Genomic DNA, 16,421 nt, shown 5'->3' with positions numbered 1-16,421 from the left:
GTCGCGTTGGAACCGACTGTCTTTCCGTAATTGTCGAAAAAAGGTCGAGTGGAAACTGAATATGCGAAACTGCCAACCCATAAGACCCACCGTGTTATTACGCCCGAAAGGAACTGCTTAATGCTGGAAATTATCTGGAAATTGCATAACGCTATCTGTACCTGGTAACTACGTCGGGGCCATAAGAAGTGTGCATATTTTTGGGCAGGTGGGTAATAAGGGATGCAATTAAAAGGTTTTATCAAGCGTCGTTCATGGGTATTCAGGACTCGACCTGATTGCGACTTGCAGCAGTGTGTCGAGGCGAGGCGAGTGCTTGGGCGTTGTGTCTCCCGCTTCAGTTGGACGGGTTAGGGGAGCACTCAAGGTCGGGCCGAGGACACGGCTCGCAGCGACACGCTTGCTACAAGATGACCACAGCCCATAAAAGCCGAACCAGGCGACAATTTTTACCCCATCCGCCCTCGAGCTCCTGTAAGGTCACCTTCTGCGCTCGGCTTCGCGTGTGCTGTGGAGAAACGGGCGAGTGACGCGTGACGGGAAGGTTTTCTGGCGTCACAGCATTGGGATTATCCTTGATGGCGAGCAATGGACCCTTTTGCCGTCAGGTGCAGGAACCAAAAGAAGTATGTGGTGTTGCGCGGCAAAAAGAGGGAGAATGTGCCTCGGGATCCTATGCTGGGGAAGATCAAGGTTAAGCTCAGTCATAAAGCAACACCCTGAGATTGTGGCGGTAATTATAGATTGGACTTTATATTTGGCCCTGTCGGAGGAGTTCTTGCGAATCCCGCGCCATGATTGTGTGGGTGGAGCGCGGAGTGATACGGCGAGATTTTCGCCTGGTTGTTATTAGCAAAGCAAAGGCAGAACTCGAAAAACCTGGCGAGGCGGTTGTGTGCGGCGGGTCCTGCGCGCCTGGCCGCCGCCGCCTTATAAAGAACGGTGGCAATTTAAGGATAATGGCTGCAGGGACCTTCGGCAAGGACATAACTTCGACGTCGGAGCATTCTGCATGGCTTATGGCAGGAAGGCTTGGTAGTAAAGAGTTTCTGCCTTGCTGGCCGTGTCGTTGACTCTCCGAATGGAAAAGCTCTGGAGGAAACCGGCAATTGGACGTAGTGGTCGCCCTTGAGGAAACCGCACCTACCAGATGTCGAGGATCAGTGCTCAAGGGCAGGGTTGCCTTGCTGCCGCTTCCAGACCCGCAGGAACCTGCTCGTGGGTGACCCGCGCCTCCTGCCACTCGGTGGACATTCTTCTTGGGGAAGCGCACCTTGCGGTTATCATCATCATCATCGAATTAAATGCTCCAGTACAAGTTGGTTCATGGAAGAGATTCTATACGGAATGACTGGTCATGTCGGCTATAGTGAAAGTTTTTCATTGACAGAATGAAAGTAATGCTAAAGAAAACGATACTCCAATGACCTAGTGAATGACTTTGCATGAAAACTTGTTTTTAGCGAACAGAAAAACTTGGCGTCTTGTGGCTGCATGATTGTTCGGTTGATTCTCGCGTTACATTTCGTATTTGGCCATTTTTTTTCCTTGATGATTTGGTTGACGAACATATTACTAAATACAGCAATGTGTTCTTGCATTTATCCTTGAGGCGTACCAAGTCATGCCAGCTTGGGCCTTGAGATGACTAATGCTTGTGATCACCGTATGATTGGCGCTGAATGAGTCAGGCGATCGCTTAACCGGATTGTCTCTCGCTGAAAGGGAAAGAGTCGGGTTTTCAGAAGTAACTACGGCGCTGACGAAACCAGTCCGAAGGCCGTGACTCGACAGAGGCGGTCGCAAGGCTGACAGGGTTCATCTCGGTCGCGGCCCCTGCACCTTCGTCCTTGCTGTACCTTAATCGCACAGGTGTTGCAGGTGAGATGCTGAGAGCCAGGTCATGTGGCAGCAAGCAAGGGCGCAACGGTGTCCTTCTACGACATTCCTCGCGGGTTTTAAGCAGCATCTCAAGGAGCCTTTGTCCTTCACAAGTCGTGCAGAACGCTTGTCATGTAAATAAATACACGTGACTGAGGCACGTGTAGCGGATTGGCATTACGGTTTTATGGCGCACTAAGTTTAGTCCCAGCTGTTTGAATGAAAAGCAGTAGACGTTAGTATAAGGATTCGGAAGGTCATTTGGAGTTACAGAAGACCTTGTTGCTCAACGCGTTCTCTGGGGAAGGGGAAAACAAGGCCGTGTCTAGGTACACAGTGTAGTCTGCTTTGTTTATTACTTTCCTCTTGACCACCTTCCCTCTCGGTGTCAGGAGAACGAATGAGAAAAGGCCACGGCTCTTCAGCAGGGTGGGCAGTCCGTCGTAACATGATGATGACAAAGGAAGCGACAAACAAAAACACAAAAATGAATAATAGAAAAATTGTCCAAAGGAATTTTGGAAGACAATATCGAGGCAAATATGCAAAACATTGGCCTTGCTTTATTGTTGCCCGGCAGCCTCTCAACATCATATTGAGTCTGCATTCCTTTGGCGCACCAGACAGATACGCACGCACGCGCGTGTGTGTGTGTGTGAGAGAGGGAGAGGGAGAGGGAGAGAATATATGAATATTATGTGTTTAGATGTAGTTGTATACATACATATTCACATGCATACGAACATACACATGTACGCAAGACAAGGCCCTAAGCGCGCGTAGCATCAAGCAAGACTCGCCTTGCATAACCAGCTAAATAGTTCACTTTCCCTGTCGCTGCCGCGACCTCTCACCTAGTCGTGAGTTGCGTGCCTCGTCATCATTGCGTACGGCGTAGTAGTACTTCCCCCTCACTCCTAGCTTCTACTACTCCGCCTCGAAGTCATTCTCAGCGTGCTTGGCGATGTGCGCTTATGACGTTAGCAGTGGTGGGCGATTGTGTAGAAGCAGCATCAGAAAGACCAGGAGGCGCACATTTTCAAGGTGTTTCCTTTCGCATTCGGTTTGATAGTCGAGTCGCGCATCTGCCCGTGTGTGTACTCCGACGTGAAGACACGCAAGACGGCGGTTATTTTCCGCATTGTTGCGTAGGAAAGTTAGAAAGTCGACGGCTGTATTTATCTTGGCGTCGGCAGGTACTCCCGCCAGTCCCACTTTAGTGAACCGTAATCGGCGTCGTACGTGAATCGACAGGAGAAAGCAGTGCCAAGAAAATGAAAAAGGTCGTGTTTTCGCAGAGAACACACTTATTCGTCCCCAAATGCCGATGAGATACAAAGAGCCCTCTGACCGATGTGGCATTTCTGCCGGAGGCTCTCTTCCCCACGTCACGTAGGGAGGTGGTTGGGGGTTGTTACTCAACCGAGAGACCGTCGTTAATACGCTTTTATCTCTTCTCGTCGCTTTCATCTCCTCGTGGACTCGGGGCGCATGCCGTCTCTTTGTCATAAACGTATACTCACAAATTGGTTTTATATATTTTTTGTCTAGATCTATTTAATTGGTCTAATCAGCTTCTATCATGATTATGATTACATTGTCTTTACCCATTAAGGCAACCCACAGCGCTTTTTGCTTTAGATTGTCAGATTACAATTGGGACCAAGTATGTCCATTAAACTAGTAACAGTCATGCCGAAGTTATAATTGGGCGCTTGGCAATGGTGTGCGGAAGTGATAGTCTCTACGAGCTTGGAGAAAGTTCGCTAAGTCGTCGTAGCGCTGTAGAGGTAGATGAAGGTTGTGTACACGTGGTGTAACCGCCCTTCCCCTTCTGCGCGCCCCCGAGTCGTTGCTTATTGTTGTAGAATCTTCAGGGAATAATGTTCTTAGTAATATATGGCTATTCTCCTCGAACGCAGTCACGTTATTTCCCGCAATTACAAGAGTAGTGTGTACAGGGGGTTTTGTTTGTTCGGCGTTATGTACAGGTAATGTGCGTGTGTTCCGGGCTAGCCACAGGTATAGCGGGAAGGGGGAAGGGCCGCAACTCTCTCTCGTCGCTTACTCCGTTAGTGTTCTTAGTGGCGAGACCACGTGTGCACGTATACGCGCACGTCTCCTCCCTGTGTGCCTGAGGATCCGCTCGCGCCGCCGCCCATGAGACCTGCACGCGGAAGACCAGTGAGTTGGATTCCTTGCCCGTCCTTGGTTGCGTAAGGACGTGTTTTGTGTGATAGTGGTCATCCGGATTGCACGTAGAACTAATGAAAAAATGGCTCCGTCTCTCGAAAGAAAAGGGCCTCCGGTGGTTCTTTGTCTCGTCGTTTTGCCAATGAATATTCGGTGTCGTGTGGGAGTACCTGTAGCTGTTGAGGTTACGGCATGCAAGGGGTGCGCCGTCCGTCGGATCATTAAGGGATACGTTGTGGCTTGATCGATATCGGCGTGGCCTGCTCACAGGTGCTCACGCCGGGGTTGTCACGGCCTTGGGGGCTGTGGCAGCGGACCAGCAAGAGGACGAGGGTGGTCGGGCGCCACGCTGATTTCACCACGCTCTGCTGGCGGAGCTGGCTTGGCGGCCTGGAATGCGGGTCTCCGGTGGCGCCAGGAATGTGGAATGACGGAGAGTTTTTAGGTTACGGCGGTTTTTGTGACGAAATTGCTTGCTTTAGACGTTTGGTTGTTATGCCAAAGTGCGGCGGCAGCTGATGATCGTTGAAGTCGGTGGAGAGAACTTGTTCATCGCGTAAAATATTCTGCAGTCACGTAAATAACCAAGCGACGAGACCCCGCTGCTTCGTTAGTTTTCATATAGATAACCCATTAATATATTTTATGTGTTATGGATCCAGCAGTCGGGTTTCGTGCCGCGTGTCCCATAGCTCGTAGGCTTAGTCGTGTCCCGGAGAGCGAGAAAGAAAATTGATTGTTCAGAGGTGTTGGCGAAGGGGCGGTGTTTGCCCAGGGCCTGGCTAAATATGCGGCGATTGCAGGACGGAGAGCCTTGTTGACTTACGGGGTGTGATGGAGAGGGGTGTTTGGGGCAAGCGGGCACAGCGGCGGCGGTTCTCACGGGTATGGGCATTCGAAGGGCTCGTGCATTCCCCGCGTCAATTGGGTAGGATGTGTAGGATGTGGTCACGTATCGCGGGAGGGCCAAGCATTCCGGTGTCTTTCCTTTTGCCTCGGCGTTGAGGGCGCTGGGGTTCGCGGCCTCGCCTATTTGTCACTCGGTCGGCTCATTTGATTTGTTCTTGTGACTGATTGGCAATGTTCGGTCGCCCGCTTTGTGGGCGTATCCGCAATGCAGTTATTTGTGTGCATATTAGTTGCTAGAGATAACAGTTGGGTCTCACTTACATAAACGCTTACACATACACATGATATGCACGTAGTTACACACTCAGTTACACACGCGCGCGCGCGCGCGCACACACACACACACACACACACACACACACACACACACACACACACACACACACACACACACACACACACACACACACACACACACACACACACACACACACACACACCACGCGCGCGCGAAAGAGAGAGAGAGAGAGAGAGAGAGAGAGAGAGAGAGAGAGAGAGAGAGAGAGAGAGAGAGAGAGAGAGAGAGAGAGAGAGAGAGAGAGAGAGAGAGGGGGGGGGGGGGCAGGCAGGCAGGCAAAGCCCCTTTCCCCATACACATTTTGAAACTTTTTGTCTGCCATTTCATTCCATGAGACCATGAAATAAGCACGGCTCTGAAGTGTTGCCGCTCGCCATGCGTCTGTCCTCCGGCGTGCGCTATTTTTCCCTCCGCGTCCGTCCAGCTGTGCTAGATGGCGGGGTCCGGGAATCCCGTTTCGGTTTTAATTTCGGCAACGGTTGCACTCGGCCGGCGTTGAAAAAAAATCTGTGTTAACTAACGGGTTTCGTATTCGGCCGTTTGTTGTTTTTTCGACATATTGGGGGAAAATCTCTCGATCATTTAAATATTCTGCATTTCTGTGATGTAAAAAGAAAAAGGAATAAGTAAATATAAATAGTTAGGGATAGCAGATACAGGTGCTCCACCACAAAATAATGACAAAGATAATGATTATTATGATAATGATGATAATGATAGTCTATTAATCCGTAATAGATATTTCTTTACGCTACTACCGACTACCCGACGAAAAATTGATAAACCCTGAGTGAGACCGGACAGTATTATCCCATCACCGGCAATAGGCTACAGCAGACCAGCCATCGGAAGTGTTTCGGAAATTGAGCTCCTGGACTGCGGTGTCGTCGATGTAGACCCGGGGCTATATATAGGCCGTTTCACACGCGCCGTGCTTGCTGCAGTGGGTGTATGTTGCCGCGGGACTGATGTGGTCGTAAATCAGGGGTGGTGTGGAGGTATTGATGTTTATCGTTATTATTTCGGGTGCCGGGGCTCGTGGGTTTATTAGCAGCTTGATTTTTGTTATGGGTTTTTGATCGGTGATGATGTTATTATTTTGGGTGGTTGATTGGCTGTATTTCTTTGGTATTTCTTCCTCCTCATCCAGTCGTCATCATCATCATTATTCATCATCATCATCAATCACCTTCACCACCACCCACCGTCATCTTTACCACCTCCACCATCATCGCCACCACCACCTCCACCATCATTGCCACCACCACCTCCACCATCATCGCCACCACCACCTCCACCATCACCACCACTTCCACCACCATCACCACCACCATCATCATCATCCAGCATTTCCAGTGGAATATGTGTCACGTCCACCGCAGTCCTTGCCATGTGGTCCCTCTCGGAGCGGCGTGCAGATAGACCAGCGGCGCCAAGGCCGAATGCATCTATCACCTGGGAAATTTGGGTGGGGCCGCAGCCATAATTCTTGGGTGAAATACAAGGTGGCCATGGCAGGGGTCAGCACCTGGCAGCAACGGTCGACGCATTGTATGAACTAATTGCCGCAATAACAGCAGGTGGCCGTAACATGAATCTACCTTTTTTATTTAAGCGGGGAGGGGGTGACTGTCGGTTCGTCTACGTGTCCGTGAGGCCCTTTAGTTCTCTGTCTGCTTGCCTGTCTCTTTGCCTGGAGGGTGCGTGGAGGAGGGTGCGAGTGCTGTCAGCTGTTAGGGTACCTTTGAGGGTCAGTTACGCGAGATGGGAGCAAGAATGAGCCATTATTTTCGTCACCCTTTTCGTCATCTCATAGTCTCGCGTGAAATCACCCTCCCCGCCTCACCCACCACCCTCCGCCACCGCCACTCGTCACGTGGGCGTCACGTGTTGCGTCACCCGTCATCATGAGTCATGCACTAAAGGGAGTTACTGTCATATGCAGCCTGTGGAATTCTTTTGAACTTCCTCGGCAGAGTTGTGTGTTTTATGTACGATTTTCGCATTAACAGTATAACTTGTAAAGTTGAACAAAGGGATGCTTTTAATTTGGTTGGTATGGGAGTTATGGAGGATAGCATATTGATCGATGTATAGTTATATGATTAATCTCCTTCTATTGTAAATACTGCATTAAACTCCCTTCCATCGTCTGGCATAGTAGGGTGAGAATTTTTTAAGCGTAGGTACAATAAGTACAATAAGTGGTGTTAGCCGCACTTGTGTGTTCCCATTATATTGACATTACCGCGCCTCTTCTACGTATGTCATTAACCCAGGCTCTTGGCCGTTCAGGGGACACAGCGACAATTGGCGTGTCCAGAATCAGGGACTGAATCTGCAAGTCACAGTTGGTATGGACCGTGATTACAGTTCTTAAGATGCGTCCCAGCACAAGAGGTGGTTTCGGTTACATCGAATCCGATTGCATTTTTATTCCTCTTATATTTTACATTTAAGCGCAAAGTATAAAGACATTTTTGCTGATTGTATCTTTTTCTCTTCCAGCACATGGTGCAGACAACTATGGCAGCGCCGTTCCCATACAGTCAGAACGGCGAGGCGGGTGCTGGCGTAAAAGCCGACCCGAGTAAAGAAGGGCCGCCGTTCTCGCCGCCTGGTGCGCCGGGGGCGCCAGCGCCAGGAGCCCCCGGAGCGCCCCCGGCCCCTCAGACCACACCCACCGCTGCCGTCCCGGGCGTACCTGTCACAGTCTCATCCAGGTCAGTTGGCTCCACCACATGCAAATGAATAGGCCTATGTGATCCATATTTTGAGATATAGATGTAGTAATTGCAAGACTAACCAGGTTTCTCTCCGGCAGCGGGGCGACGGTGGCGGGGGGAATGGCAGTACAGGTTCCCGTCGGTCCCCCTGTCGTCGCCAACGGTGTCGAGCAGCAAGCGGTTACTGCGGTGAGTGTACAGAGCTTGATTAAAAGGACTTTTTTAGCGAGGGTCACATGCGATGCATTATTGATAATGTTTGCTTCATGAATTAAATGTTGAAAGCTGTACAAGGAAAGACAGGATACAGTCAAGGGTATTTCCAGCTGCAGTTTCACGACTAGGGAGTTCATAGGGAGGAACTTGCTATTGTAGGCGTGTCAGCCTCGTGGTCGTTTCACTTGATGATGAACGATAGCGTCGAAGGGAATTAAGGGTGAGGTTAGAATTGCCATGAGAGTGGCGCCGGCCGGTGCTGGACCAGCCGGCTCCTGTAGGACCTGCATCTTCTGTCGCAGCGGCCTGAAAAACGGATTAGTTGTTACCTTCGTGGTCGTTGCGCAGCGATTGGTTTCAGTTTCATTGGTAATATAGAGTCCAGGTTCGAGCATTCCTTATCCCGTAGTTGGTCGCAGAAGAAGGGAATTTTGTTCCTTGCTATCAGACCTTATGGGCAGACAGTAAGACCCGTGATGTAGGGCCCTGCAAAGCACTGTGCAGTTGGGTTCTTGCGACCTTGCCAACTGCCAGCGGAAGGGGAAATCGCGATCCGGCGCTCGGAAACTTGTCCCATAATTCATTTGCGAGGGGAAAAAGCATCAGTGTTCGACTTTCCAGACACTTTCATTGAACTTCCTCTCCGAGAGTGAAGTCGTCAGTATGGGCAGGGGAGTCCCGGGGTGTTCATTGCGCCACTTGTAATGGGGTAAGAAATGGGTGCCTCGGTGGCGGGAGGTGGAAAGAGCTAGCGGGACAGCGGCAGGGCTTGTGGTATCTGCAGTGTGTAGATCACCGCGCTCCCCTTCACCGCCGCCGCCGCCGCCGCCGCCGTCTCCCACCACCGCTGCTGCACTATCCCGTCGGCGAGTCTCCCCCCGCCTGGACGCCCCTCCGCGGATCACACTTCGTTGAGGATGTGGGACCCCCAGTTCCTACAGTCCAAGTGGCAGGACAGAGCCCAGGCTGACTGGTCGCTCACTGCGTCTCTTCCTCCTCCTTCCTCCCTTCCTCAGGACGCTTGGGTGGCAAAGGACGCCCTAATGGTATGCAAAGCTTTGTCCTCCGCTCACTTCTTACTGTGCAGTGTTATCGAAATAGATTTCAGATGTTCATTTGCTCAAATTTGATTTGCTAATTTGACTTAAGTGACGGATGAGGCCTTCGTGCATTTCGGACACGTTTGTTCGCCGGGGATCATATTCTCATTCAAGGTTCTTACATTATATTTGTGAAGGATACTTTGTTGCGAACACTGCCTGCATTTTGACTTCCATTTTCCTTAACCCTATTAAGTGCGGAAGGCAGACTTGGATGTCCTTTAAGTAGGTACAGGCTTTATTATTATTGGTTTAATTTTCATAATTTACCAGGCACACCAAGCCCATTGAAACCAGCTTTTTTGCGATTCTGATAATCATTAGCAAACAAAATCAAAAACCGAAAGTGGTTACTGCATTTTTTCGTGTATTTTGGTGGACACGCTGTAAGCGAGAGGCAATCATACATGAAGTGGTGTTATCATCCCACGGCGTCACATTGTGATGTAACTTTGTCAGCCAAAAGACTTGGCAAGAAGCAATACTGATCAGCGGTCCTCGTGGGTATGAAATAATCCGGTTGTTTTGTCACTTGGCGTGAGTCTTGACTGCCGTGACAGCATCATTAACGAGATGATAAGAGGAGGCTGGAGGAAGTGGGCGATCTCTGCTTGCCGCATCGGGATGGATGTACGTTGGCGTCCCCTGCGCAGTCGGCACTGCTGCTGCTGCTGTTTGGCGTCCGGAGATCTTGTATTGATTTGGCGCCGCTTGGCTGCCAGAGGCACGCCCACTCTGGCGCCAGAGAGGGACCATTCAAGTTGTCTGGAAAGAACTTGAAAGGAAAGGAATGGCCGTCTCTTTGAAAAACAATTTTTTGTCATTATTTGCAGAATGAACACAATTTTTTATTAATACCTCTTTGAAAGATACGTGTTATTGAGAACACCACAGGCTCCAAATGGAAAAAAAACGTAAATCGTCGTAAAACGTCTTTCAGAGAGTTTAGAACAATAGCTTATATTTCACACCCATCCAGACTCTAGTCCCAGCGGAATGACTTCAGGCCTCGCCGAGTTGGGAAGGCAATAAGAGCAACGATGTGGCGCCAAAGGGGGTTGGGGAGACAGGGTCGATGCAGATATCAGTCTCGACTCCCTCGCCTCCTTCCTTTATCCTCGTTTTCTTTTTTTGCCTTTATTGTTGCTTTCTCTCGTCATATTTCCCTTTTCTCTTTTTATCGGCCTTGTGATGATAAGCCGCAGAGTTTCCGACGAGATGCGAGAGAATGTAAAGCCACGGAAGGGCTCGGGGAGATGCTGCCAGATAATGCCCCCGTAAGTGCAGCAAGGGGAGAGCAGAGTCCGCGCGTGACGCTAGTAAGGGGGTTTCTAATTGCCGGCGACGGGTAGCGTGCACCACATTAACACCAAACATCAAGACCGTTCTCTCCTCCAGTTAGACCACACTTGCACGCCGACGGGGAGGGGCGAAGGGCCGGGGAAGGGGGCGAAGCTCGGAGTGCTGCCACACCCTGCTGGGACCGCCTTTCTTGGAACGGGGCGGGATTGGTTAAAGCACCGATCACGGCATTCGCGGCACACAATATTAGTGGCGGCGCACGGGTACTGGGTAGCGTGCGGGGGTTTGTTGATCGAACGTGCATTGGAAATTGCATTTGGGGCGTTTGCGGAAATTGATATATCCCTGTCATGTAGTCCGAAATATCTGGTTTGTTTTCATTAGGCGCCGTCGGCTCGATCGATGCAGAATATTATGCTTCATTTGTAATAGTAGCGTAGTACCTTCGAGGGGCTATTGTTAGAAGAATATATCGATCGTCCCCGTGGCGCAGTGTCCAGACTTGGGGTTGTTATTACTATTTTTACTTTTGATTATTATTATTTTGTCTGTCTGTAGAAACCAGAGTCTGTGGTGTGATGAAGAGTAGCTGATGGTAGTAGTGGTTTAGGGCAGTGTGAGAGTGAGTGTGTTGGGAATAGTGCGCCTGGTGTCCTGATATCGATCAGCCACACCTGCCTCGCCTGGCTACCCCTGGATGGTGTAGGGGCTACCGCACCTCCGCTTACATATTTGTCACATTGACAACTGATCATGCCCTAGCGAGCAAGACGTGGAGACCTTCCCGCAAGCCTAGTGCATTCGCAGCGTTTTCGTGGGGGCGGAAGAAGGGAGGGGGGAGGGCTCCGCGTGCGCCAGTGTGCGCATGAGTGATCCCGCTCACACTGCCTCCCTACGAAGAGTGCATATGCCAGAGTGAAGGGTGAAGATTGATTCTCCTTCGTTTGATACAAAGTATCGATCATAACAGGACGCTCGCCCGGATTACTCCCTCACATCTTAAAGGTGTTTTTCTCTTTAAAAATACTCGCCTAACCTTCGCTCAGTTTTTAACCTTAACAAAACTTGCATATTTTTAATAATGCATTTGCATGTGTGCGCCCGTGGATGAAATACTGCACTTGCAAAACCCCGCGCTTCCGTTCAGATGAATAGTTAGTGGTATGTAAATAGGCAGACTATATCATTCACTAATATATACATTCTTTCAAATTGTTTTTATTAATTTAATTCTGACTGCATATGATTATCTAGTGCAGGGAAGCACTCGTCCTTGCCTCTGTTCGTAACGCCGTTTATTGTAAGTTGCCTTCCTGATGCGTTCCAGGAGTAGCGCGTCCGTCTCAAACTGCAGTTGGGGCGCAAGGTGCGCTGAAAGGATGCCTGCCTTTGACGTGTGCGTGTTTTTTTTAAAGTAAATTTTCGATCTCTTTTCTTTCTATCCGAGTTTGTTAAAAACACATTCGGATTTATATTAAAGAGATCACATTGTATGGGTTCCTACTTGCGCATGTCTGGTGTTGGTTTGGTTTCTGGACGCCAGATATAACAAAACCGCACAAGATTGCAGAAAAGCACGACGTCAGCGGGCATTTTATCTTCTGACTTCTTGAGAAATGTGCGAGGCCATCAAATGTCCTCGTGTCCGCGACCGGGGACTTCGTGGTCTTCCAAGAGACGAGTTCTGTTGGATTTATCGGTTTCCTTTTCCTCGGAACTCCCCTCTCCGCTCCCCTCGCCAGGAGGTGGGCTGGAGGGGAAAGTCGTGCCACTCACAGCCTCCGCCGCTCGGTTCTCTCTCTCTCTCTCTCTCTCTCTCTCTCTCTCTCTCTCTCTCTCTCTCTCTCTCTCTCTCTCTCTCTCTCTCTCTCTCTCTCTCTCTCTCTCTCTCTCTCACACACACACACACACACACACACACACACACACACACACACACACACACACACACACACACACACACACACACACACACACACACACACACACCACACATTCTGCCGCCATTTCCTGAGTAAGTGAATGGATGTACAAGTTCTCGATTAAGTAATGGACGGGATCGTAGGCGTGGCTACAAGGAGAGGATTGGGTTCCATTTACTAAAATAGTGGCCGTAGTAGTAGTGTTTCCCCGCTTCCCGCTCTCCCGTTTGCTTGTTCTTCACACCGTGTTCGAATGCGAACTTCGGTGTCTCTTGTCGCTACCAGCACATCTCTTATTTGCATTACTTTTATTGGATGGTATTTCGTTCATCCCCAATTCCTCATTTCCTCTTATAAACATGCAGGAAATCAGATCGAGGAGATGGCCTAAGGAAAAGGCTGGACCAAATCATCCTGTTGTCATGGCGACCAGAAGCTGGCTGGAGGTGCTGGCGTGTGCGGCCTCTCTCTGCCTCGCACTCGGTTAACAGAATCTCAAAGAACGGCGCCAATTAATGCCAGTTTTTTTTCCCCTCCTCATATTTTCCCCCATCTTGAAAGCTTTTTATCCGACAGCTTTTGGTATTATTTGAACGCATGATATATTGCTCGGAAGAATTAATGCGAGTGAAAAGAGAGGCCTGGAAATGGCTTGCTCACGGGGATATTTGTCCTTCTTGACATTTCCAATATGCCACTCCATGAAAGCAGAGGAAAGACGAGATTACTCCGGAGCCACATTCTTCCATTTCTTGTTCTGTTTTCCTGATAACTGAGGCATTTGGCTTGACCTAAGTCGCTTTGATTCATATCGAAGAGGGTTTCCGTTTTGGATTTGTAGACATTGATTGTTCATTTATTAGGTAATTGATTGGAAAAAAACAACAACTTTGCGTTGCCTTTATTAATAGTTCTCACTTCAATGGATTGCTCATCAGGTCTGCTTCCCAACTATCGTTTGACCCTGCCTTATTACCATCTATAACCTTGATATGTACTTAGCTTAATAGTTCACTTGAATGTCGCCCTTTATTTTTCGTTGATTACCTTGCAATTCCTAGTATTTTTCGCCTCCTTTTAGCTAGGGGCAGTATCGGCACTGAATATGATTCCCTCGACATATTTCTATATATACACACAGCATTTATCAAAACAAGATATTCTAAATGTTTGCCATCATGTGTATCATAATTATAAGCAAAATAAGGGTGAGAAGCTGATAAAGATTGCATACTTTATTTTTTTCCCATTGTTCAAATGATATATTGCAGTTCAATTAGCTTAGTCACTCTCAAATTCCTAGAGATCTTCAAACTATTGCAATGAACAGTTCCCAGAGAATCTGTTGTATGACAGTTTGACCATACTCATTCATATCACTGAAGGGTAGTAATTTGTCTGGATTTTATTCATAAATTTCTGAATATCAGTTGAGAATTTTGCTTGCCAGTTAGAAACATTATAACATGATTATGAGTATATGTTTTCTTTTAGGCTCATTTTATTTAGTTTTTGATATGATGGCCAAAATGTCTCAAGTAAAGTATAATCAGCTATTATACAATTTTAAAGATAAGTTAACCCAAATATTTGAGCCAATAACATCAGTAAAAAAAAAAAATTGTTATTAGAAGGAGCAGGTGACAGAGATCGCAGACACCTTCAAAGTGTAGCAAGGCCCAGTCCCCCTTTATCCTTTTCCCTTGAAACTTGTCCTCTCTGAAGTTCTCCCCTAATATCCTTTCCTCCTTGCCACTTCCCCGTATTTACCTTAATTCACCTCTTGTACAATGATCTAGTATAGTGTAGCAGGAGAAAGGCTGTCAATATGATTAGTATACACAGGTGTTGGTAATGCCATGTGTGTGGATTTCCGGAAGGGAGACTTCTTATTTGAAAAGTAAGCAAAGTGATGGAAGATTATCTTTTTTTTATTTTTTTTATTTTGTTTAAACATTACATATTTATATATGTATACACATATTTATACACACACACACACACACACTCACTCACTCACTCACTCACTCACTCACTCACTCACTCACTCACTCACTCACTCACTCACACACTCACTCACTCACTCACTCACTCACTCACTCACTCACTCACTCACTCACTCACTCACACTCACTCACTCACTCACTCACTCACTCACTCACTCACTCACTCACTTACTCACTCATATATATATATATATATATATATATATATATATATATATATATATATATATATATATATATATATATATATATAATGAATGGTGGTTTCTGTTTCTTGTACATAATGGAAAGAATTATTGAATATGGATTGTCTCTTATAATCCTGATAACAATCATTAATGTTTTTCCTTACATCTTTGCAGTTGGTTTCCTGGTCTTTGAAATCCTCTTATACTTGACCTAGTTTTTGTGCCATTATTTATTTACTTATGTCCAAACCTTTCAACAGAATGAAGCAGAAAATGGTGAAGCAGCAGCTAATGGTCAACCTGGCACTCCAGCACCCACAAAGGAACAGCCAAAGCGACTCCATGTCTCAAATATTCCATTCAGATTTAGAGACCCAGACCTCAGAAATATGTTCGGCGTAAGTATGGAGTTCTAGTTTGTTTGTTGTATGTTGTGTATTGCATTAAAATTGTGCAAATAATTTGATCGTTGCTTAAGCTGATGTGATGTTCAGGAAATTATGTGGATTTAAGATATAGTTTTAAGATACTATCCTTGTAACATATAATTGATTAATCCTCTGTATTTTTCACAGAAATTTGGCACAATCCTTGATGTGGAAATCATCTTTAATGAGCGAGGATCAAAGGTAAGTCGCCCGTAGAGTTAGGGAATTGATTAGCTTGGTTTTTACATTTAGTTAGCATAGTTCTTGAATGTGTTGCAATGATTTTGAATAATAATTCTAAACCAAATCCTTTCAGGACCAAAAGCATCTTTGTCAAGAGATTAATATTGTCCCTTGGTTTTATTTCTTTTCTCACTCCCTTTTTTAAGTTTTGGATTATGCAAGTGTTGACTCTCAGTATAAAATAATTTCATTGATTCCTAGATAAATTTGGCAGCAGCATGAACTAAGTCCAGTACTAAGTTATTCTGTTATACCTGAAGTATGTACTCATTCCTAATTTTAAAAACTTTTCAGGGCTTTGGTTTCGTGACATTTGCTTCTGCATCTGACGCAGACCGTGCCAGAGACTCACTAAATGGCACAGTCGTAGAAGGTCGCAAGATAGAGGTAACACTAATGAAGGAAAATAATTGTCTTCCATCTGACTTGATGCTACTATCATTCTTTTTTTATTTAAATTTTTTTACTTTTGGTTCCACTCTGCATCATTTAACTAAATTAACTAGTTTGTGAAAAGATATTTTCCTAACACTGTTTGTTCATATCCTAAATCAGAAAAAGAGGCTAATACCAAACATAAAGAGACGTAGCACAGTGGAGTTTTAGTTCTCAATGTTAACTTTTTCCGTTGTGTATGACCAGGTGAACAATGCCACTGCCCGTGTTCAGACCAAGAAGCCAACTGCAGCTGTTCCCAATGGTAAGTGCAGATTGCTTATGTGCTCTTGGCTCATCTGTGCTGCCATCGACCTTTTTCTTCTGTGTCTCTCCTACCTCCTTCCTCCCCCATGTCCTCACTGCGGGAATCCTCAGTACCAGAGACTGTCCCAATCAACACAAAAAAGCCTCCCATTTCTTTGCAACCAAACATACTTCAATGTTACCACAACCTCCTGTAGTGTCAGTAAGATTATAAGTTTATGGATATTTTAGTTATTTAGAGTTTGAGGGTTGTAAATATTTTACAGTACAAAATATTTCGTTAGTAGAAAGCACCCAGATATGCCCA

At 47.1% G+C, this 16,421-nt stretch overlaps 1 protein-coding gene across 26 annotated transcripts in view; it reads left to right on the top strand.

Annotated features, from left to right (window-relative positions):
- The window catches only part of LOC113819830 (RNA binding protein fox-1 homolog 1-like), a 724,543-nt gene that overhangs the window by 689,989 nt on the left and 18,133 nt on the right, over positions 1–16,421 (top strand). For 25 of the 26 annotated variants that reach the window (XM_070136651.1, XM_070136663.1, XM_070136660.1 and 22 more), the window contains 6 exons: positions 7,790–8,004; positions 8,106–8,196; positions 15,002–15,139; positions 15,317–15,370; positions 15,707–15,799; positions 16,055–16,112. In XM_070136651.1, the coding sequence (XP_069992752.1) occupies positions 7,793–8,004; positions 8,106–8,196; positions 15,002–15,139; positions 15,317–15,370; positions 15,707–15,799; positions 16,055–16,112 (646 nt within the window). In that variant the 5' untranslated portion in view covers positions 7,790–7,792. Of the gene's footprint in view, positions 1–4,026; positions 4,066–7,789; positions 8,005–8,105; positions 8,197–15,001; positions 15,140–15,316; positions 15,371–15,706; positions 15,800–16,054; positions 16,113–16,421 lie in introns of those variants that run through there. The other variant, XM_027372027.2, reaches the window with a different exon arrangement.

This window comes from Penaeus vannamei, chromosome 22 (genome assembly GCF_042767895.1).
Source record: "Penaeus vannamei isolate JL-2024 chromosome 22, ASM4276789v1, whole genome shotgun sequence".
Classification (NCBI taxonomy): Eukaryota; Metazoa; Arthropoda; class Malacostraca; order Decapoda; family Penaeidae; genus Penaeus; species Penaeus vannamei.
This window is presented reverse-complemented; position numbering and strand designations above follow the sequence as displayed.